Raw genomic sequence first — 23,523 nt, forward strand, 5'->3', positions numbered from 1 at the left:
CCAGCAGGAGCCGTCTTCCCGAGTGCCACAGAGTACCTGCAGGTCAGACCCACTGAGAAGCAGCACTCACTCACTCATTCATGCATTCATACATTCATACATTCATGTACTTTCTCATAAACTCAGTCACCATCTTATTCACCTGACTAACTCACCCACCAACTGACTGACGCATGCACTCACTCACCCACCCACTAAAAGCAGGACTCAACCACCTCCCATTCAACTCACTCTCACTCACTGACATACCCATCATATATGTGCCTTCCTGTATATTGAAACTCAGTTTATGTGGCCTCCAGGTGGATCTGCACCAGCTCCACTTCCTGGCGCTGGTGGGCACGCAGGGTCGCCATGCCGACGGCCACGGGCAGGAGTTTGCGCGGAGCTACCGGCTGCGCTACTCCAGAGACGGCGTCAAGTGGATCACATGGCGGGACCGCTCCAGCCAGGAGGTAGGACACACTCGCCTTGTTCTGCTTCACTGTTTGGGAGAACAAAATCGAGCTTTGTCCCTCGGCTTAGTAACCCAACCCATGCTATTCCTACGGCTGCTTCTGATTGGCTGAGGTTGGGCGGAATGGCTCACCTGCGTGTTTTTTTCAGCAGGGGCGGCTCTGTAGCCTTGCTTTGAGGTCAGGGGTATTGTTACTCTGTGAAATAAGAATGTGTCCTGTAATCCAACCCATCTCTCTCCAGGTGGTGTCAGGTAATGAGAACACGTACGATGTGGTCCTGAAGGACCTCGGCCCCCCCATCGTGGCCCGCATGGTGCGCTTCTACCCCCTGGCCGACCGGGTCATGAGCGTCTGCCTCCGCGTGGAGCTCTACGGCTGCCTGTGGAATGGTACGTGTGTGTGTGTGTGTGTGTGTGTGTGTGTGTGTGTGTGTGTGTGTGTGTGTGTGTGTGTGTGTGTGTGTGTGTGTGTGTGAAAAGAGTTAGTTTCCTTGTCTGTGTATGTGTGAAAAATAATGTAGGGCCGTTTCTCAATACCAAGTATGCAAACTGACTTGCGGATTAGGAAGTTCGAACTTCCAAGTACAAACTTCCGAGTACGGGAGGATGCACCTACAATTGGAACAGCAGCAGACTCAATGATGTCACCACCTCAGCTCATCTGTTAACTGTGCTACGGCCTCATGTAGGAATATACTACTGAACAATAAAACCCCCAGCCTCTTTCATTTTAAAATAGTATGTAAATATTTTGAGTGAATAGTCCTACATTTTTGATATATTTTTAAAATGTTACTATATATCCTATTATTATAACAAACTAATATTTTAAAACATAGGAATGCAAAATGCATTCTGGGATATTTAACAGTCCCAGGTCCACAGAAGTCACCTCCGATGCATCCTCGATGGTATGGACAGTTTAAGAACACATCAAGAATACTTCCGGGTTGTTCGACTGTACTTGACGCAAACTTTGAATTGGAACAGTACTTTAGCTTGGACTGATGACGTTTCACAAGAACGCAAGTACAGAAAATACATATCACACTAACACCATGCATCTGATCACCGGGCACTGATTACCTTACTGAGTAAGGTAGTCTCTTAAGAGTCTGGCTGTTTCTGTGTGTGCATGTGTGCGCAAGTGTGAGAGGGAGATTCTTTGTGTGTGTGTGTTTGTAAGCATATGGAAGAAGGAAGGGATTACTTTGAAAGTAATGATTATGTCTGTGTGCCCGCACCCCCCCCCCCACAGGATCTGAACCATTAACTTGAATTTACAGCCTCACGCACTTCACCCAGATAAGGAAAGACAGCCACACAATGATGAATAGTGGCTCCCCTGCCCCTATCGCTCCCCCCTCTCTCCCGCTGACTCCTCTAGCTCTCTCAGTATTTACGATTCACTCACCTCCTCTTTCTCTCGGCGAATCTCCCCGAGACACAGGATGTGTGTAGATCAACACCACCGCTGAGGTTAAGCATCCCTCATCTCCCCCATCCTGCCTCCCTCTCCCCTCCCTCCCTCTCTGTCTCCCGGGGTCCTGGGTGGAGGCCCTGGTCGTCTGTACGGAAGATGAAGCTCGGAGGTGGACTCTGAGCAGCATGACGCCGCTTCAGAACAAACTGTGGAATATGCACTCACTCCACACATCCATTTATCATCCTGCCCACCGCCAGCCCTCCCCTCTGTCGGAGCAGACGGGGTCTCACTGCTGCTTTTAATGTTTATTATAAAAGGATTCAGTAACAATCGCTCTCGCCTTCCCGCTTCCCTGTGACGAGTCGTATTAAGTCGACCCAGTTCTGCGAGTAACATAAGTCACACATGCACGCACACACTGGAGCACATAAACAAATACTTGCCTTCACCTTTTGTGCATGAAACACACAAACGTATGTAGACACACACACACAGACACACATACACATAGACACACAGACACACACACGTTGACGCACACTCACGTAGACACACATAGAGTTTCCATCCAGGAGGTCGAGATATAGAAACTAAGACACACTAAGACTCAACATGAAGCAGTGTTTGTTATGGCAGGACATGCTGTGCTGACCACCTGTGTGTGTGTCTGTGTGCGTGTGTGTGTGTGTGTGTGTGTGTGTGTGTGTGTGTGTGTGTGTGTGTGTGTGTCTGTGTGTGTGTGTGTGAGGAGGCTGATTAGGTTGCAAACTGGAGCAGAGAAGCTTTGCTTCACTGTAGCAGGTTGCTTGGTGCTGATCCATGGATCTGTTTGCGTTACCCATATAAAACAAGCTGTGGTCTCCTGCCAGCCTACTCTTTTATTCCCTCTCTTTTTGTGTTGTTTTTTATCTACCTCAGTGGAGTGGGAGAAATATTGGGAGCTATTACCATCTCCGTCTCACTCTCTTCATCAATCTGTCTCTCTCTTCATCGTTTTCTCTGTTGTGCAATAATGAAGTCTGTACTGCAGTTAAAAAGTTTAACTGCAGCTGTTGGTGTTGGCGTAAGCATTTAAAGAAATTATTAAATGTATTGGTTTGCATTTACTAAGGCATTTGGGTGGCGTGTTCTGCCTTCCCACTGTGATTCCACACCCTCAAACTGTCTGTGATTCCCCCAAAAGAGAAGGTGGATGGGTTCGCTTGTATTTCTGAATGTTCTTGTTGGTCTCTGTAATCTAAGGAAATGTGTGTTCCTGATGTCTCGATGTGATTTGACGGCTTTTCACCAGCGTTTTCCAGCTTGTGTGTGTGTGTCTGTGTTTATTTGTGTGTGTCTGGGAGCCCTTCACTGCAGCCAGGGTTCATTAAGGTCGTTCTGTATTGGTTCAAGGGCTTTGCTTTGGTCACAATAGCGGTGACCGTTCTGGCTCCGTACCGAACAGCTTGGACAGATTTTTGTGTTTGAGTCTTCCTAATTTATTTGAATGTGTTTTTTTCTAATGGCTCTCTCTCTCTCTGTCACTCTCCATCTCTCTCAGACGGACTGAAGGCGTACACGGCTCCAGTAGGTCATGTGATGCAGCTGTCCGGGATGCCCGTGTACCTGAACGACTCTACCTATGATGGAGGCCTGGAGCAGGGGTAAGATGTCCAGCCTCTTGGGGGGACGGGGAGTAGACACCCCTCCTAGACCTCGACATGGATACCCCACCCCTTCTCTTAGAACCACTTATTTTCACATCAACGGGGATGCGAGGCTGTTTTGCTGACAGTGTGAAAGTACCTAGATTTTGTTATGAAAGACCTGTCACTGGGCTTGATTTAGATTTACAAGGCGGGAGGCTGAACTGTGAGTGTCATAAGATGGTTGGGAAATCCGTCTTTGTCAGTCGGTGTGATGTTCTGTTGGCTCGGGACCAGCTGAGCCCTAACCCCGGGAGCACAGCGTGTGAGGAGCCAATCACAGGCCCATCGTAAGCTAAAGGGAATGACGTTGCCGGGACTTTATTGTGGAGGTATTTCGTGCTGTGTTTTCTCGGCTTTGCCGTCCAAGGTAAGGGTGATGCCAGTGGAAGGGGGTTTGTGTATTGTGGATGGGTGAGGTCTGCACGCACATGGGTCGGGTTAATGGTCCTTAAATGTTTGGCTAGTGGTTGAGCTAACATATTTGATGTAACCCAGATGTGTTTGCAGCAGATGTGTGTGTGTAAGAGAGAGACGTGGAGGAAAGCTTGCAAGCTTTACGGGATCCATTCGGTTAAAGTGTACGATTCCCTAGTTGTGCAATTGTGAATGAGGGAGAAAGAGGAGAAGAAAGAGGCAGTGTAATATTATTTGCACTGGTATTTGAATGTTCTTTGCACTTAAAAATGAGGGTTGTCTTCGTGAGAAATTATCTTGCTCTTATAAAAAAATACCGATGCTATTTACCGATATTTTGATGAGAACATCAAAGGAACCTTTTAAGATAATATTTATCATGGTTTTCTGCGGTTAAATTTTGAAAGGTTGTTGTTTGCTTGTGCGTTCTGCACCCGTTGGTCCGGTACACATAGTGGAGAGCCACACACCACATGATAGAGTCATGATGTATGTTGACGTGTGTGGGGAGATTTCCGTAAAGCTCCGTGTTGGACATAATGCCAGCACCGCAGATGCGCCCGGAAGAGCCAGCTCTGCCATGAAGCTTGCTGCCGTGCGACGCCAGGGCGCAGCCCGCCGTGTCCGTTGGACCACAGCGTCCACATCAAGGGCAGGAACCGCTGGCCCACTCATACAGGGAAGCACCGCTGGGGAAGGCCCCAGGGATCTCCTCCATCACAGAGAGAATGAAAAGTGCGAAGAAAAGACCATTACGATTCCAAGCACGCCTTCCGAAGCATAAACCGGGAAACCAATGAAAAGCCAAACAGACTGAATGTCCAACATCGACCCAGAAGAATCTATCAAAGCAAATTGAATTCTGCGCCATGACATATCCATGGCAGGATAAGTCCTAGTGATTGGATGGTTCGCCTCCCACTTTAAATGTTCTGAGGTCGATCACCGGCGCCTAAAGGCAACCTGTCAAGGCATCCTTTAGCAAGTGCCTTCCCTCCTCCTGCTTCTTAATGATGTTTTTATTTATTATTTGGCTTTTTATTGCTTTATTGACAGTTGGTTGAAAGAGGGAGGGAATGATAGGGCTATAGGTCTGGATTGAACCTGGGTCGCTACGAGGCGCATCACCGTGTGGTTAGCGCATTAGTGGGTTAAGCCATGTACCTGATGAAATCCCTAAATTACTTAAACAAAAGAGTCAATTCTAATTCCATGAAGAAAATAAACGGGAGCAGCACTATGAAGCAGTCATAATACTAATCCTCACCATTATGCAGAACTGCTGCTCCCAGCCCACTTTAACTGCAACATAATGGGAGTAATAATGGGCAAACAAACCACACTTCAGTTTATCTTTTTTGTATGACAATGAAGTTATTATGATTCTGAAATACCTTAAATAGTTCACAAGATAAATGGGGTTGCCAGTTTATAATTTTTTATGAAAGCAACCTGTCATAAGTCTAGTATATTTGTGTATGAATATATTATTCAGCGCTTGTTTGGGAAATTATAGTTATTTTATGCAAAATATCCACCCTGACCTCTGCGTATTCCTTCACCCGTGCAGGGTGCAGTTCGGAGGCCTGGGCCAGCTGTGTGACGGGGTGCTGGGGGAGGATGACTTCTGCGAGACCAAGGAGCTGAGGGTGTGGCCGGGCTACGACTACCTGGGCTGGAGCCGCGACATGCTGGGGCAGGGCGGCGTCAACATCGAGTTCCACTTTGAGAAGCCGCGCGTCTTCCACTCCATGCAGGTAGGAGGGGGCTGATCGCTAGGGACGAGGGCGTGATGGGATGATGGAGCCCTTAAGGGTGTGCCGTGTGTGTGTGTGTGTGTGTTTCTGCGCGTGTGTGTGTGTGTGTTTCTGTGCGTGTGAGTTGGTGTGCGTGTTGTGCACAAGGTGGTCAGTTGAAGTCCATTCTTCCCATTCGTTGCTCGCTTAAGCTAGATTTCCCCGGCTTTCAGCAGGCGAGCCGTTGAGCTCCATCGACCCTCCAGACTGAACTCCTGCAGGTTTGGTTGGGCTTTTCTCTTTCCTCTCCACCCAACAGTGGCTCCGATTATCCTCCATCTAATCACCATCCATTCCCATGTCGGGCTGCTGACCACAGGAGTCCTTTACTCTCCTTACTTTAAACACTTTCGTCCATTTAATTAGTAGTAATCTGGCTGTTGGTAAGCACGGGCACAGTGTGACTGTGCTGGGTGTCTCCGTCTGCATCTGTCTTGCATCATGGGCTGTTTGTGTGTCTGTGTGGTTTTGGGGGGTGGGGGGGGGGAGGTATACTGTGAAGAAGCGATATTAATGTGAGGCAACTCGGTTTAAGGGATGTGTGTAGTGTCATGGGAAACAGAGGATGGGAATGTTGGTTAGGGTGGGATGGGCGCTACACATCTACGCAGCCATCGTGTGTGACTAAACGTTAGAGGAATACTCTTGCCCCATCTCGAGTGTTGGGAAATAGCAAACGGTCGTAAAACAATTCAGTGTCCCCCCCACACCCCTGCAATCACAGTCAAAGAAATCTAAATAACGATAAATCAACGTGTTATTTTCCAGTCACACACAATGAACCAACAGCCATATATTATCCCTAGATTGTTTCACTGGGACCCAGTCAAACGTCCGCCCAAAGAAGGGTGCCTGGGTGTCGTTCTGTCGGTCGGTTCTACAGTCTGTTTCTAATACCTTTTAAGTACTTTACTTTAGTTTTTTAACGTTAATCCCAAGCGACACGTCCCTCCATGCTGGCCCGTAGGAGCGGATGTGACGTACACACGGGTCAAGTCAATAGAGAGAGGGAACCTGAGCCCCGAATCTGTCTCTTGTCCCGGGCTGGCCTGCCGTCCATGACCTGCCCCTAATCATTCTCCCACTGGGGTAACATGCCCTTTGACCCATGTCGGTCACAGACTGTACGTTATACCTGTCGCCTTGACAACGCAGGGTCTGGTCCCTTCCCCCGGGCAAACACTTTACAAGGTTGCAGCTACAATGGTGATTACACTCAGTCGTTTCACAGATACTTTTATCCAGAGAGCCCTACAAACTAAGATGAACACAATCAAAGCAGGCAATCTATATTAGAGTAGCTACAATGAATTTAGAGAAGACATCTTGGCAGAGTAGTCGTATAATGACTTTGAAGAGAGATAATATGTAAGTACTGCGCATACTTGAGTTTGAAACAAGGGCCACATTAACAGTATAGGAATGGGGATTAATCTGTGTGCCGAGCTGCGTTTCGTTGCACTGAATCCCTGCTCACCCTGAAGGAGTAGTGCGTTACTCTGTTAGCCCCGCCTCCCCAGCTTAAGCCAGCCACACAGTAGATGGCATCAGTTACATGTTAACCTAGCCGCTGGCACAGCTGTTCCCTATGTCTTGCAACAGTCACACGTGTGTGTGTGTGTTGCCCAACTGGTTCTGTCCATATGTAACACATGTGACTTGTTTTGTGTGTGTGTGTGTGTGTGTGTGTGTGTGTGTGTGTGTGTGTGTGTGTTTCTTCCCATGTTAAATATTTCTGTGGGTTCCCAAGGGAGTATGTGTGTGGGGATGTGTGTGTGTGCGTGCATATATGATTGTGTGTGTTGGTGGATGTTCCCCACATGTGGATTGGGTTAGCGAGGCTTTTTCTTTGCTAAAAGTGTCAGTTTAATGTCTCATCTGTCTGTCATGGCCGTTCTTTGCACCAGCCTTTCTCCTATGGAGGGAGAAGACCCTCCCATCACCTCCTCCTTATCCTCCTCCCATCCCATCCTACAGATCTATTGTTTTGACCTCTACCTTTGCCCGTTAAACATCTTCCATCTCAGCCCGGCCCCCTTGCTCCCTCTCCTCATCCTAATTCTCATTCAATTCACCCGATTCACCGGATCCATCCTCACGCCCTTGCCACACATCTGTCCCCCGCCCCGCCTTCACCGATGCATTAAATTAGCATTTAAAGCCTCATCTCTCGTTGTCTCCACTCTGGCGCTGGGGACAAGAGAGCAGTTGTTGACCTTTTCCCTGTTCCCTGTCACTCCCATCCCTTGTTATTCTCCCATCGTCCCGTGCTCTCCCTTTTCTCCCTCTACTGCTCTTTCATTCCCTTGCTCTCTCATCCTTCTTACAGTCTGGACGTCCACTCTGGAAGTGTGTTGAGGCCACGAGCACTTAACATTAAACAGGATAGAAACATTGTTAATTCCATGTAAATTAAATCCCTCCAGTAGCTCTTGGTAAGGGAGGAGTCCCTGAATCATACACCTCCATACAGGCTGCTTTGGATGGGTTAAACACCTCCATACAGGCTGCTTTGGATGGGTTCAACACCTCCATACAGGCTGCTTTGGACGGGTTAAACACCTCCATACAGGCTGCTTTGGATGGGTTAAACACCTCCATACAGGCTGCTTTGGATGGGTACAAGGGGACTGTCTGTCTCTTTTTCGTGAGATAAGATAAGATAAGATGTACTTTATTAATCCCAGATGCGTAAATGCAGGTGTCACAGCAGAAAGCACAGGACAGCCATTTGAATTTGAAAGAGATAAGAAAGTTGGTTTTGAGCCAGGTGAAGAGTAAATTGAATAAGCATTTCATCCTGTCCTCCTCTTCTCTCCTCCTCCTCCTTCTCCCCCACCCAATTCCTCCTCCTCCTCTTCCTCCCCACCCACTCAACCCTACCTCTCCCCTTCCTCCTCCCCCAGGTGCACAGCAACAACCGTCACACCCAGGGCGTGCGCGTCTTCAACCGGGTGGAGTGCCTCTTCAAGCCCACGCTGCTGACGGAGTGGAGATCCCCGGCGCTGATGCTGGCGGTGCCCCTGGAGGACCTGAAGGACCCCTCGTCGCGGCCCATCTCCCTGCCGCTGGGCGCGCAGACCGCCCAGATCCTGCGCTGCACCTTCTTCTTCGCCGACCGCTGGCTCCTCATCAGCGAGATCTCCTTCTTCTCCGGTGGGTGGAGGATGAGAGCGAACCCCGGCCTCACCTACGACCGTAGGAAGCTATCTGCCCTTGATAAACATGTTCGCTATATCATGTTATCTTATCTGTAGAGCGGTTCTTTGCGCAAATACAACGGCCAATGCAGGAACAGCACAAGGACTCTCTCAGTGTGGGTCTATTTGTGGTGGAGATACTGTATTTCTTGTCCTGCTCAGTATGAACCATGGGGGGAATTTAATTTCGCCGAAGTGTTCTGGGTTTGATTCCAGAATGTCCACTCTCTACCTGTGGGCATCCTTGAGCACGAATCCTGACCTTTACCTGCTCCTCAATTCACTGCTGCCGAAGTCGCTTGGGATATAAGGGTCCGCTGAATGACTTAATGGAGAAAAGTACATTTTAATGAGGCTATGACTCTACATTAAATGATCTTGACTCTCCCCTCCTCTGTCTCCCCAGAGCCGTACGGTGCCGACGCCACGGAGACGGCTTCCTTCCCCCCCCGCCTCGCTCCTCCTCCTCCCCCATCTCCCTTCACCACGCCCCCTCCACCCGTACTCCTCAGCTCCCACGCTCCCACGTCCGGCTACAACGCGTCCAACGCCACCACGGAACCATCTGGTGAGTCAACTGTTGACTCTTCCTCTTCCTCCCTCTCCTCCTCCTTTTCTTCAACCCTCCTCCTCCTTTCTTCCATTACCTTCACCTGTCCATCTTCTCCCCATCTGTTCCTCTTCATCCCTCCTTTTTTCCCGGTTACTATTCCCTCCCTTTCCCTCTTCCTCCTCCCTCACCTCTCTTGCTATCTGCACCTTTGCTTGTCTCTCACCCTCTTTCTCTCGATCGCCCCTCCCTCCCCTCTCCCATGTGTCTCGAGGCGTCGGGGATGGCGGGAGGTGGGGGGGGGGGGTCTTGGTACGATGCCCCACAGACTCCATTGGCTTCCTGCCCGGAATGTCTCAGGGTCTCAAACCCAAGTTAGTCAGAATTAGGAACTTTAGTAAAGTACTCAAGTCTGCTACATGGTTACAATATATGCAAAAAGGGAGAACATGCAAGGCCAGCTTGGCCAACCACGGCAACAAAGACTACAATACAGGACCTAGACAGAACACGTTAGAACGAGGATGCCTACGCATTGAGGGAAAGGAAAATATCCAGAGATCCCCCTCCGTCCTCATCACCATTTCTGCATTCATTGATTTATTTACTTTACTCCCTGGCCCCTTCTTGCCATCTCTCCCTCACTTTTGCCATCTCTCACTTTTGCTATCGCTCTCTCTTTTTCTTTGTTTCTTTGTTTCTTTCTTTGTTTCTTTCTCTCTTCCTCACTTTCTCTCTTTCTCCCCCCTCTTCATCCTTCCGTTCCTCCAGACCCCCCCCCGACCTCTGGCTTCGGGATGAACGGAACAGCTAACGGCTCCCTGGCAGGTGAGAGGAACAGAAGGGGAGGTGGGTGGGGGGAGAGCTGTGTTCCTCCTCCCCCCAGCAGGTTAACCAGTCCCTTAGCTCTGCGGCTGACATGCAGTATATATGGAGAGAAAAGACAATCCAGACAGGCTCTTGGCCCCGCGCCCAACCCCTGTGTTGGGGGGGGTCCTGGAGATATACAGTCACGGGGAAATACCTTTACACCCCTATAGGACAGGATATTTATGTGCTGTAATAACTTTGGTTTGCTGGGGTCTCCTGTGTGTTTTTTAAGATCAAACTCTTACAAAACCACCACGCAATGGCTGGGCCCAAAGGCTTGGAATCTGTCCAAATCGTGTGTGTGTGCACACATTTGGCTTTGTTTTGCTTATCGGCTTTGGTTGTCAGGCCTACCTTGGAATTCTTACCCCTATGCTGGTTGACCAAGAGAAACAGAACAAGCATAGCAACATATGTTGAACAACTGCATGTTGAACACCAAAGCACAGAATTCACTTAATCATTTTATTGTGTGTGTGTGTGTGTGCTCATGGAGGGCTATGTATGTTTACATGCATGCACGTATGTCTTGCTTGGAAAGTTACTTGTTCCTAACCTGCCGACGACAAGATTAATAATGGGCACCATCTGGTCTCAACCATTGTATGATTTGATAATGCACCCTGACTTTCTGTGTAATCCTGTGGGGAGAGGTAAGTGCGGTGGCTGTGTTAAGAGGAATGGTTTGAGATTCTGTCGAGGCAGAACAGTGTTCCTATTGTACTGCAGGCTTTTAGAGGCTCTCTACTCAGAGCGTGTCTGCTATTATGTATGGTTGGATAAAAGCTCATGTGACACCAAATCAGCACAATCAGTGACTTACCAATGAGTTGGACACAATGCCAGACGACACACTGGCTTCAAAATCACACACTCTACTCTGCTGTACACTCAAATACATCGTGCTGCATGCATATAGGAGTTGGGGACTTCATGTAATCTCCTTATTTCAATAGAAGTAATGTTGTTGTCACGCTCTGATGCTGTGTGCGTCAGAGTGTGAGTCACTATGCATCAAGTATCAGTATGCATCAAGGATGTAAAGGATGTCACTTCTATAACTGACCTCACTGCTGTAACCCAGTCACCTTAATGACCATGTAACTGCCATAAAGAGCATGTTAATCCCTCCACTGGAAGATGAACGTTACCAGCTGTGCGTTTGCCCTCGTATCCCCATCTTGCTAAACCTCTTATTGCCCTCCTACCTGTCTCTCTCCTCACCTTATGTCTTGTTTTTATCACGCTCTTGGCTATGCCAGCTCTTGCTGTTTTTATCTCTAGATTGTTCGATGAATTGTAAGGCGACCTTGGGTGTCATGAAAGTCGCCTTGAAATAAAATGTATTATTATTAATATTATTATTACTCTGCCTGACTGTGGTTTGATGTGCATGTGAACGTACTGATACACAAAATCACTTCGATAAGCCTCATAGCATATGAGTGCATTAACAGCATTGCCCATTTTGACCATTCTCTATAATCTGCTTTTGTTTCATTCAGGCTCCAACTTTGCTGACATCACTCCCAGGGCGGGACTTCCCGTGGCCAAGGACGACAGAAGTAACACCGCCATTCTCATTGGCTGCCTGGTGGGCATCATCCTGCTGCTTTTGGCCGTCATAGCTGTCATTCTCTGGAGGCAGTACTGGAAAAAGATATTGGGCAAGGTAGGAACGATACAGGTGCGCTAGTCTGGTGCAGGCTTGCACTCTTTCTGACAAATGTCCGTTAGCGTATTATAGCCCACTATCAGTGCAATGGTTTGGCATCCAGAGCATGACTTTGTTGTTCAACAAGCCAAGCAACAGTAACCAAATCCAGACCTGCTGGGAAGGATCCTGAATCTGCTTCTAATTGTGCGGTCCTGCGGTATAACTATCCAGGACTGGACTGAAGACATTATATCTTACCCCGCGGTGGGGGAAACATGTTTGGTCCGCATTAAGCATCCCTGTCCGCTCCCCCGTGTGTCCAGGCCCATGGCAGCCTGTCCAGTGATGACCTGCGCGTTCATCTGTCGGTGCCCTCCGACCACGTGGTCATCAACAACACACACAGCTACTCCAGCCGCTACCAGCGCATACACACCTTCCCCGAGGAGCGGGAGCGGGAGGGCGAAGGCGAGTACCAGGAGCCCACCGCCCTGCTGCGACCCAGGAACCACCGGGACCGAGACAGCACCGGTGAGCACACACACGCACGCACACACACACACACACACACACACACACACACACACACACACACACACACACACACACACACATGAGTATAGACAAGTACGTACACACATGAGTATAAACACACGCGTACACACGTACACACACATGAGCATAGACACACACAGTTACACTCATGAGGATAGAAACACACGTAAACACATGAGCATAGACACACACACACACACACACATGACTATAGACACAGGTACACCCATGAGGATAGACGCACATACCCTTAGGCATAGACAGACACACACTCACTCATATATTGGATGGACACGTGTACATGCACGCTGGGGCGCACCCGCACACACTCACATCCACATGCAGACGGTAGTTTGAGGGTACATAATTATAAGGAAGTGTTGGTCTATGGTAATTATTTCTAGCTTTGAAGACGTGTATTTGTTTGACAGGAACTCACCAGTCCTGCATTATAATAATATAATAAATGTACATACTTTCAAAAAGGAGCAAAGCCATGTCAATCAGGAAGAAATTTGCGAAGAGATTCTCCTTTTGAAACAGCCATCGTGTGGCAGTTTGTCCTGGAACGTTTTCGTCTGTGCCATCTGAGAAACCCGGCAGGGGTTTTATCAAATCAAACGGCAAACACATTCCTAGACACCAAAGAAAGGGGAAAAACTAAAGTCAGGTTTGAGCGGAAAAAGGGGACTCCTGGCACGGCCGCCTGCAACACCCTGTTTTGATAGAGCAGCAAACAAATACCAAATGGACCCAGACAGGCTGCCATGGAGCGACAGCCTCTGGGAAGATGCACAGCGCAGAGGGGCACAATGGGCCCTTTGTTCTCCCCCTCAGAAAGGAGACGGAGGGAATAGAAAAGCATGGAGGCTCAGTAGAGGGCGGGGGGCATTGCTGCTGTTGCTCGGCGTTACAGGAGGTTGGCATGCTGTCTTAACGTGTGTGTGTGTGTGTGTGTGTGTGTGTGTGTGTGTGTGTGTGTGTGTGTGTGTGTGTGTGTGTGTGTGTGTGTGTGTGTGTGTGTGTGTGTGTGTGTGTGTGTGTGTGTGTGTGTGTGTGTGTGTGTGTGTTCTGAAGTAACAAGCGTCCGTAACCTATTATTTCATCCTGAGTCGTCGTCGTTGTTGTTTGGTCGTAGCCTGTGTTTGTGTTTCTGTTGCTTGCTGTGATCTGAGTGTCGTCGATTCGCTAACTGTGTGATGCCAGTCGTTGTAGCGCTGTGTCCTTGCCTTGTGTCGTACTTGTGTTGTGTATTGTGTGGTGTGCGCCGACATGCGTGTGCTGCTTGCCGCTGCACCGTGCGCTGTGTGTGCCTTTGCCTTGGTGTGTCAACGTGTTTGTGTGTGTGTGTTTGTTTGTGTGCTATGCGTGTGCCTTGTTCCGTGTGTCCTCCCAGCCTTGCTGTTAAACAACCCAGCCTATCACCTGCTCCTGTCAGATCAGAGAGACGCCGCGCGGCCCCTGGCCATCCCGGGCCACTCTCCGGCTCAGGAGAAGAGCCTCAATGTGCCCCAGGGTAAGAGACCCCCGACCTGGGGGGCCCCCCTCTACATACTCCAGGGCAGCGGTGGTTCTATTAACTGCTCTCAGGGGCACTCAACACAATGCCGGCTTTGCTCTTGAAGACCCGACTACACATCAAACTGCATGCGTTTGACTTTCACCTCGACTCTCCTGAAACTCGTATTTACTTACTTACTCATTAATTTAACTTCTAACTCACTCTGTCACTTACTAATGCACCTACTGATTCACAGACTCACTCGCTAACCCATTTCCTGGTTCATGTAGTGCCGAAGGTTGCTCCAACCGTGTCTCTAATCAAGAGAAGAAAGGGTGTTAGGATTTCTATCTTCTTAAACAAGCTATAAAAAGGACTGCTCGTCCTCTTTTCGTCCTTTTTTAAATCCTCCTCAAGTCCGGCCTCCCTGACCCCCATCCTCCCCCCCCCCTTTCCCCTCCCACAGCGTGTGCCATGGACCGGGACGACCTGGAGAAGGGCTTCCCCCCCGCCCAAGAGGAGCCCCCCCCATACCCGGGCTCCCCCCCCTACCCCTCCCTGTCCCCCCCCGTGTCTCCGCCGCAGCCCCCCAGCGTGCCCCACTACGCCGAGGCGGACATCGTCAACCTGCAGGGCGTCAGCGGCAACAACACGTACGCCGTGCCCGCCCTGGCCTCGCCGGGCCCCGGGGCCGACGGCGGGCCCCTGCCCGAGCTGCCCCGCCAGTGCCTCGTCTTCAAGGAGAAGCTCGGCGAGGGACAGTTTGGAGAGGTAGGGAGGAGCCGGAGAAGAGTATGTGTGTGTGTGGGTGTGTGTGTGTGTGAGTATGAAGCCCAACACAGACCGGCGCCGAAGCGGCTTGTCAAAAAGAACGCCCCCATTATTTCAGAACTACTAGCCCACACCGGCGGCGGCTAGACGCGCGCCAGTGCTCGGCGGCGTGCCACCCCACTAGGCTTCACGCCACTGTTCTATTCCCTAGCGTCGCCGCCCCTGACAAAGCGCTTTTTTAAAGCTGTTTGGTCCATCCCGGCTTGATACAAGGTCCTGCACATATGGAGATTGTTGATGCACTAGATTAATAATTCCACAATGCAAAAGGAATGAGCAATGACAGTAAATGAGGTGTGTAAAGTGACTGAACCTGAAACAAAGTGCCCGGCAGTACATAAAGTAACTATGAATTAATGTGACTATCATTGTAAGCACAAACAGAGGATCATGTGCATCAGGGCCATATATGTCGTCATAAAACAACTGGTATCACATTATGGTAGCCTATACTGACTATGTTTGTTGATCTGCTTCTTTCAAAACGGCGCCGGTGTGTGGCTGGCTTCAGTGTATGTGTTTTTATGCACAGATAAGCTGTTATTAACTTGCTCAAGGCATTTCAGAAACGATCGTACTTTATTCATTCCAGATGAGAAATTCAGGACCATAGCAGTATAGAAAAAGGGAAACAATAAAACTACAAAATTATACAGAAAATTGGACGATTAAGACAACTACTTAACTCATCAATTTCAATGTAAATCCAACTATGTACATGAACTTGTACTCCAATGTCTTATGGTCGGTTTTCTCATTCTGCTACCCGTTGTAGGTGCACCTGTGTGAAATCGAGAGCCCTCAAGATCTGCCCAACCTGGAGTTCCCCTTTAACGTGAGGAAAGGGCGACCTCTCCTGGTTGCCGTGAAGATACTGCGCCCCGATGCATCCAAGAACGCCAGGTCTGTAGCATATTGATAGATTTGTATTTCTATTCCTATTCAGCTATAAAGACACATTTTTCTATGTTAACCAGTGATTTGTTTTTTCTTTGTTTTTGTTTTCTTATGATTGAGCTGTCCTTTGTTCTGAATTGTTTATCTTTTTTATTAGTTCCTCTGTCATATGTCTCAGTCTGCCTTTCTTTACATTAATTGAGGCTCTCTCTCTCGCTCTCGTTCTCTCTGTGCATCTTTCCCCCCCTCAGGAACGACTTCCTGAAGGAGGTGAAGATCTTGTCGCGGCTGAAGGATCCCAACATCATCAGTCTGCTGGGCGTGTGTGTGAGCAGCGACCCACTCTGCATGGTCACAGAGTACATGGAGTCAGGGGACCTCAACCAGTACCTGTCCCAGCGCGCCCTGCTCGACAAGTCCGGGCCCTCGCACAACGCCCCCACCATCAGGTAACATCTTGAACTTACCCGATGGTCATCTCATCAGCAGGCACACACATGCAACAACATGTTCGTGTGTGAGCGTGACTATGAGTGCTTGTGTGTGTGTGTGTGTGTGTGTCAGTGTGTTAGGGTGTGTGTGGGTGTGTATTTTTGTGTGTGTGTGTGTGTTAGGGCTGGACGATTAATCGAATTTTGATCGCGATTTCGATTATAGCGTCAAACGATCACAAAACAAATAAAATCAAAAACAATTTTTTGTTTTATAGAAAGTGCAGAATAGCTGGATACATATCTGTACATTATTTTAGACTTTATTTTAGATTTTCTTTTTGGCCATTTTGTGTATTTTTTTAAGGCAAAATTTCTAGTTTTTTCGGGGAGACATGCTGAATAAATACATCATGTTTTCAAAAATAATGGTTTGAATAATCAGGATTTCAATATTGACCAAAATAATCGTGATTATGATTTTTTCCATAATCGAGCAGCCCTAGTGTGTGTGTGTGTGTGTGTTAAGGTATCTGGGTGTATGTCTGTATCTCTACGTCACTCTGTCTGTATCTCTCTCTCTCCCCCTCTCTCTCTCTCCCTCTCTCTCTCTCTCTTTCTCTCTCTCTCTCTCTCTCTCTCTCTCTCTCTCTCTCTCTCTCTCTCTCTCTCTCTCTCTCTCTCTCTCTCTCTCTCTCTCTCAGCTACCCGGCCCTCATCGCCATGGCGGGCCAGATCGCGTCGGGGATGAAGTTTCTGGCGTCGCTGAACTTCGTCCACCGGGACCTGGCCACCCGGAACTGTCTGGTGGGCGGCGAGAAGGGCGAGAGCGGGGACGAGCGTGGCGGGGAGCGCCCCATCAAGATCGCAGACTTTGGGATGAGCAGGAACCTGTACGCCGGGGACTACTACCGCATCCAGGGCCGCGCCGTGCTGCCCATCCGCTGGATGGCCTGGGAGTGCATACTCATGGTGTGTGTGTGTGTGTGTGTGTGTGTGTGTGTGTGTGTGTGTGTGTGTGTGTGTGTGTGTGTGTGTGTCGCATATTTTGAGCCTTGGTGAGGGTTGGGGTTGACATATGGAGAGAATGTGGATAAGTACGTTTTATATACATGTAAACATGTATGTAAAATAAGGTTTAACATAGTATAGAGTTGAACTAGCTGTTAAAGGCATCTTTGTGAACGTCTTTTATGCGGCTTTTGCATGAGACAAGAGGGGCGGGTCTTTTCAAAGAGTGGTAGGGTTTGTTATGGTCTCTCAGGTTGTGCATCGCTTTGATTCAGAACCCGTCAAAACCAAAGCTAGCTGTCAAACATTGCTATCTGTTCAGGCTTACAATAGAGAAATGTAATTGGACTCAACACATAACACATAACTACCTTATGCAGCCGCATACCGGAAGTTAGCACAGATGCATCTTTTTCATATACCGCAGATATATGAAAAATAGAATAACTGACTATGTCATAGCTTATGATGTGACAATACATACAAATGGACTTGAGTCCACTTGAATAGACATGAGGGTGTTGATGAGGATGATGATGAGAACGACGACGATGATGATTATGACCACGATGATGATGATGATGATGGTGATGATGATGATGATGACGTGCTCTCAGGGGAAGTTCACGACGGCCAGCGACGTGTGGGCGTTCGGCGTGACGCTGTGGGAGATGCTGAGCGTGTGCCAGGAACAGCCGTACTCCAACCTAACGGACGAGCAGGTGATCGACAACGCTGGGGAGTTCTTCAGGAACCACGGCAGACAGGTACGTACGCACACACACCCTGAGGCCGCAAACAACATGGAGGTGGCGTCTGCAACGTTGGTTCACACACCACCGTTCGGCGGGGGATAGGTGCCTTCTATGGAGCTCGCAATGCTTTATATAGTTCAATATAGTGTTGAACTTGAAAATGTACGTATTACGTATATTGTATTATTGAATGCAATCACATTTCTTCCCGTTGACTGAGAACAGTGGAGAGTCACTCTGCATCCACCCCCGCAAACCCTGTGTTAGTCTCCTCCGCCTGACCCTCCCAACAGGCATGTCATGTAGGGCCACTTGAGACACACACACACACTCACCTCTCCCCTGGAGGCCCAGGGGAGAGGTCGTTTGCAGGGGTATACCGCCCATTTCCCCCAGAGGGTGCCAGTGAGGACATTAGCACTGAAACCAGGTGGAGAAGCAAGGCTTAAATAGCTGGCTTCATGACTCTAAAGGGGCTCTCAGGGTTCTCGTGTGAAGACACCGGTCCTTGAGGGGGAGACAAACAGGAATACCCGTGGGACGTGGTTCCACCCAGAGAGGCACAGGAGTATGCACGGGACGTGATTCCGAAGAGGAGTTCAGTTTGACGAAAGCACGCACATATCACTGTCGCACGCAAACAGACCACTGATTCGGAACTTGGAAAAACACTTCCAGATTTGGAAGATCCCGAGGACTATCCACATCTGCTACCACCAGATGATCTACCTACCATTGACACCTCTACACCAAGTCGTGCAGAAGTTGAATTCAGCATAAAGAGATTGAAAAATGTCAGATGTCAAGCAGCTGAAATACTCACGATCAGAAGGGATGATAAAGTACATTGTGCTACTAGTAGGCATGATATGGTCCTGCCTGGAACGCCCCACCAAATGGCTAAGGGCATGCATAACCTGTCTGCACAAGAGAGTGCTGTAGTCACTTGCTGAAAACTACAGAGGACTAAGCATGATCGCAACAACCTCAAAATTTGTATCAGGCATTGTCACTGACAGGTTCAGAGAAACATATGAGCAAGTTCTTCTATCTACTCAGTTTGGATTCCGGGCAAGCAGATCAACAAAGGCGCAATATTTATCTTACGTCAGATACTGGAAACATCGAGGCAATCAAGAACCCCAATTTTCATAGCCTTTATCGAGAGATGTCTTATTCCGCTGCCTTGACATTCGACTCGGATGTCCACACCTGATATACTTGCTATACTAGTATGTGCAATGTACACTGGTACAAAGGCATGCCTTAAAGGAACTACTAGTTTCTTTGAAACTCTAGTCGGGGGCCGCAAAGGTGCCTTGGATCTCTTCCCATCTTTAACATATATGTGGACTTTGTAGTAAGAGTAGCCCGAAGTGAAACATTGAAAGGATTTCCCGACTCTGGCTTTACAGTGAAGTTCTGTGTGCGAGGGGTACGAGGGGGTTTTGAACAAAAGAATGCTCCTAGTCGGAGTGACAGAAGAAAAAATATTGAGCCAAAATTACAAGTCAAAGGCGACCTGGAGTTTCAAGATCTCTAACGAACAGCTGCGCTATATAACTGACACCCTCCCAATACGTGACTTTTGCTACCTACAACATCTTAAGTACGGAGGTCATGTATGTAGAGCAGACAATAGCCAACTACAGAAACAGGTTATATTTCACCTGAGGACGCCACGAAAGATTTGGACTTGGATAGAGAGGCTCCTGGACATGGATGTTCTGCAGGCCAGGAGAAAGATGATGAAGAGAACACAGTTCCTGCGACTGCTGGACCACAGGTTCAAGCAGGCGTGCTCCAAGGCCACTACTGCAGCTAGCGGGAAAATATAAAGATGATGACGACATGCAGTTTGGTCTTTAGTGGAAGTGGAAGCATCTATTCGATAGTCATCTCTGCTGCACTTGTGAGGTGTTTGTGCATCTCACAGTTGCAGAGCATCATTTTCAGCTCCTGTCAAATTGGTACTTGGCAGGAAATAAGTTACCATGACTACTCGTCCTATTTTTTCCTCTCTGGCTGTTTTGTCTGTCATCAAAAGAATCTAGTTTTGTTAAATCACTGGCTATTACATCCTGCCTGTTCTAAAATCTCTCTCTCTCTCTCCCTCTCTTGCTCTCCCTCTCTTCCTCTCCCTCTCTCGCTCCTTCTCTTTCTCTCTCTCCCCTTCTCTCTCTCTCTCCCTCTCTCTCTCTCTCTCCCCTTCTCTCTCTCTCTCTCTCTCTCTCTCTCCCCCTTCTCTCTCTCTCTCCCTCTCTCTCTCTCTCTCTCTCTCTCTCTCTCTCTCTCTCTTTCTCTCTCTCTCTCTCTCCCCTTCTCTCTCTCTCTCTCTCTCTCTCTCTCTCTCTCTCTCTCTCTCTCTCTCTCTCTCTCTCTCTCCCCTTCTCTCTCTCTCTCTCTCTCTCTCCCTCTCTCTCTCTCTCTCTCTCTCTCTCTCTCTCTCTCTCTCTCTCCCTCTCCAGGTGTATCTGAACAAGCCGGCTGTGTGTCCCCAGGGTCTCTACGAGCTCATGTTGAGCTGCTGGAACAGAGACTGCAAGCTGCGCCCCTCGTTCACCCACATCCACTCCTTCCTCACCGAGGACGCCATGAACATGGTGTGATTGGACGACGCAATGCGCAAAAGACATATAAATACGGAAAAGAGAGGCATGGCCTAGTTAAGCCTTTTTCTTTGCTACAGCTGGCGGGTGGCAGTATGTGTGTGTGTGTGGTGGCAGGAGATTCAGGCGGAGTACATCCTGTTTGTACTCTCCTCTGTGTCTGGGGCGGACGGGGCTTTGACACCGCTGGATCGGTTTTCATGTCCGGGAAATGGCCTCCACTCCATAACCCCCCCCCCCTCTTGTTTATTAGTGTTTCGTTGTTAGTACGCGCTACACGTGTGTGGTGGTGGTGACCGTGTTGTTGGTGGTGGGAGCAACTAACTGGGAGATGAGCTTTAGCTGGGCTTGTGTGTGACTAATGCTGAATGCTGCTGTAGGTTTCATATCCCGTATTATGGCAGAGGCTGCGGGGAAGTAGCTCCCAGCCTAGACTCTTATTTGTTTGGTCGAATACCAGATTAACCTTGTCGTAGATATACCCGCTGAACAGCTCTGCTTTTAACATGTTTTGGTTGGGGAAGGGTGGCTGCCGCTGTAGACCTGGGTATTGAACCTGATCACAAAGACAGACAGACAGACAGACAGACACTTTATGATGCTCTCGTAACAAATGCCCTGACACGTTTCTTGTATTGATATCTACATTTATCTACTTCCTAAGTAAATCAGTGTATTATATCCCCTGTCCAGTATGAAGCACTTTCCACTCTCCGGACAGAGAAGGCCCTAGAGCGACCTCCTTAATACAGTGTAAGACATGTTTCCACACACAAGGACTAAGGCGGCCCTTTAAAGCCACATTGATTTGGTATCCTTTAGCCAATAGCCCTATACTCTATACAGAGTGCTATAGAACTCTCATTCTACCCACTGCTTTAACTGCACCTAAAAATGGTAGTCGGTCAAACTCGGAACATCAATGTAGCAGTATAGCAGACACAGTTCCCTTGTAGGATTATGGGAAACACTTAACCACAGCCCCGTCCCCGTCTCCGTCAAAGCACACAAACATGGAAAGGATATGTCTCCCTCGAGCCATATGGACTACAGAAACTAAAACGAGCAGAACGACGAATACTACTTGCAAACATGAGATTGTCACATCAGACAACAGGAGAAGGGCTTCACGATGGAGGAAGACAATGCTGCCCCCTACCGGACACGACAGAACATGTTCAGACTTGGTTGCCCGGACGAATGCGTGTTATCGTCTCTGTTATCTGTCTGTGACCCAGAAACGGGGATAAATGTAAAATTCCAAAATACCAGCTGCACTTTAGATCCTGTATCTCTGGCCAAGATGAGTATGTTTCATCATTATTGGTTGTATATGTCCAGTCTGTCTGTCAATATGAATGGTAACTCACCCATGCCATCATTTTAGAATCTTTGCAATGGGTGGACGTAATGCATTGTAAATGTATTTTAACCATTTCAGCCTTTGGTTGTTTTCAAACTATCTTTACTGAGGTTTAACCACCCCGAATGGATGTAAAAAACATATTTTGGAAAGTGAGATTGCACCATTTATACTATTTTGGGAGGATAAGATATGGTCTGTGTTGAGACTAATTCATTCATATTGTATCTTTAATCACAAAGACATATTTTAACTAAACTGGGCTCATGTAAAATAATATGGCATTGATCACAAACACATTTTAGTTTAACTTAACTCGCCTCATTAAAACAATAGAGAGAAAGTTTTGAATGGTGTATGAATAGAATAATACTCTGCTATGAATGAAACAAATGGTGACACATTACCTGACTGTGGTGAGATCATCTATGGCTGTACAATAGCCTACTAACTAAACTTTGGGAGTGAAGATTGAAATTATCAGCTGAATCCTGTTTACTTACTTAGTGTGAATGGTTGGGCCATTTGAATACAGTATCTGATACACTGTAGCTCATCTGAGCCTATAAATGTTTTTATATTTACTGTATGAAACTCCTCGACGTTTGTGATTTTGTCCTTTCTCTCCAAAGCTGAATTTTAATGGGTGTGTACATATTTTTAGGACAGAATTATTTCCTTCATTAATATATGAAAATGTTTCTGTTAACTTTGGGGTCTTCGTAGGAAAGCTTGCAACCTTAATGCCGATTTAATTAATTGTTTTGTCTATTTTTGTAGATGTTTAATAAATATTTTCCAATAAATTAAATCCTTGTATTACAAATCACAATTGAATGCTCACAAATGTAACAGAAACAACGAGGATCAGCGATGACATCATACTGTAAGCCTATATATTTGGTTGGTTATATTCAACTAGCTACAAAATAGCAGGTATTGCAGTAATAAGACTACTATACTTAAACATTGCATACAGCAATCCAGACGTGATAAACGATGGTAATAGGATCCACATAGAATACACCCGGAAAAAAAAAAAATCTGAAAATGCTACGAGGCCTGCCCACAGCAACAGACTGCTGCGAGGGAGACACGACAGCATTATGGCGCACACCAATCCAACGAAGGGGTAAAGGGGTAGGCCTAGACGTTACCGAACACACTCCTTTAATCGCCGCAGCCTACTCCATGAAAATAAGGAATGATTTTACAGTATGCTGTTCGGTCTCAGGCACGACAATCGAGAACATGAAGTTGTATTCGTGTACAGGGAGAATACTTCCAGAGGTTTTCACGGTGATCTGATAGGGATAAATCGGCCACCGGGGCGGAGAGGGGACCACCGTTCAAAGCCAAAGAGGCCAAGCAACATTTAATTCTAAATTCCTTATCCTGGAAACAAAAAAGGGAAGAAGGTAAGAAGAATAGAAACATGGAACAATCTAAAAACAAGACACGAGTAAATAAAAAAATAATGTAACAACGTTAAGAGAGCGGAGCAGTTGATTG

General features: G+C 47.9%; 1 protein-coding gene across 2 annotated transcripts in view; it reads left to right on the forward strand.

The window, feature by feature from the left end:
* Nucleotides 1–22,816, forward strand: part of ddr1 (discoidin domain receptor tyrosine kinase 1) — a 39,979-nt gene extending 17,163 nt beyond the window's left edge. The window contains exons 4-19 of one of the 2 annotated variants that reach the window (XM_079755828.1): nucleotides 1–42; nucleotides 303–455; nucleotides 700–847; nucleotides 3,424–3,526; nucleotides 5,556–5,742; nucleotides 8,688–8,937; nucleotides 9,388–9,549; nucleotides 11,907–12,073; nucleotides 12,382–12,589; nucleotides 14,010–14,129; nucleotides 14,581–14,885; nucleotides 15,721–15,848; nucleotides 16,094–16,291; nucleotides 16,978–17,245; nucleotides 17,902–18,051; nucleotides 20,508–22,816. The exon at nucleotides 1–42 is cut by the window's left edge and continues 34 nt beyond it. In XM_079755828.1, the coding sequence (XP_079611954.1) occupies nucleotides 1–42; nucleotides 303–455; nucleotides 700–847; nucleotides 3,424–3,526; nucleotides 5,556–5,742; nucleotides 8,688–8,937; nucleotides 9,388–9,549; nucleotides 11,907–12,073; nucleotides 12,382–12,589; nucleotides 14,010–14,129; nucleotides 14,581–14,885; nucleotides 15,721–15,848; nucleotides 16,094–16,291; nucleotides 16,978–17,245; nucleotides 17,902–18,051; nucleotides 20,508–20,648 (2,730 nt within the window). In that variant the 3' untranslated portion in view covers nucleotides 20,649–22,816. The remainder of the gene's footprint in view (nucleotides 43–302; nucleotides 456–699; nucleotides 848–3,423; nucleotides 3,527–5,555; nucleotides 5,743–8,687; nucleotides 8,938–9,387; nucleotides 9,550–11,906; nucleotides 12,074–12,381; nucleotides 12,590–14,009; nucleotides 14,130–14,580; nucleotides 14,886–15,720; nucleotides 15,849–16,093; nucleotides 16,292–16,977; nucleotides 17,246–17,901; nucleotides 18,052–20,507) is intronic. The other variant, XM_079755829.1, reaches the window with a different exon arrangement.
* Nucleotides 22,817–23,523: the final 707 nt, after the last annotated feature.

This window comes from Pollachius pollachius (assembly GCF_949987615.1).
Source record: "Pollachius pollachius genome assembly, chromosome: 1".
Lineage (NCBI taxonomy): Eukaryota > Metazoa > Chordata > Actinopteri > Gadiformes > Gadidae > Pollachius > Pollachius pollachius.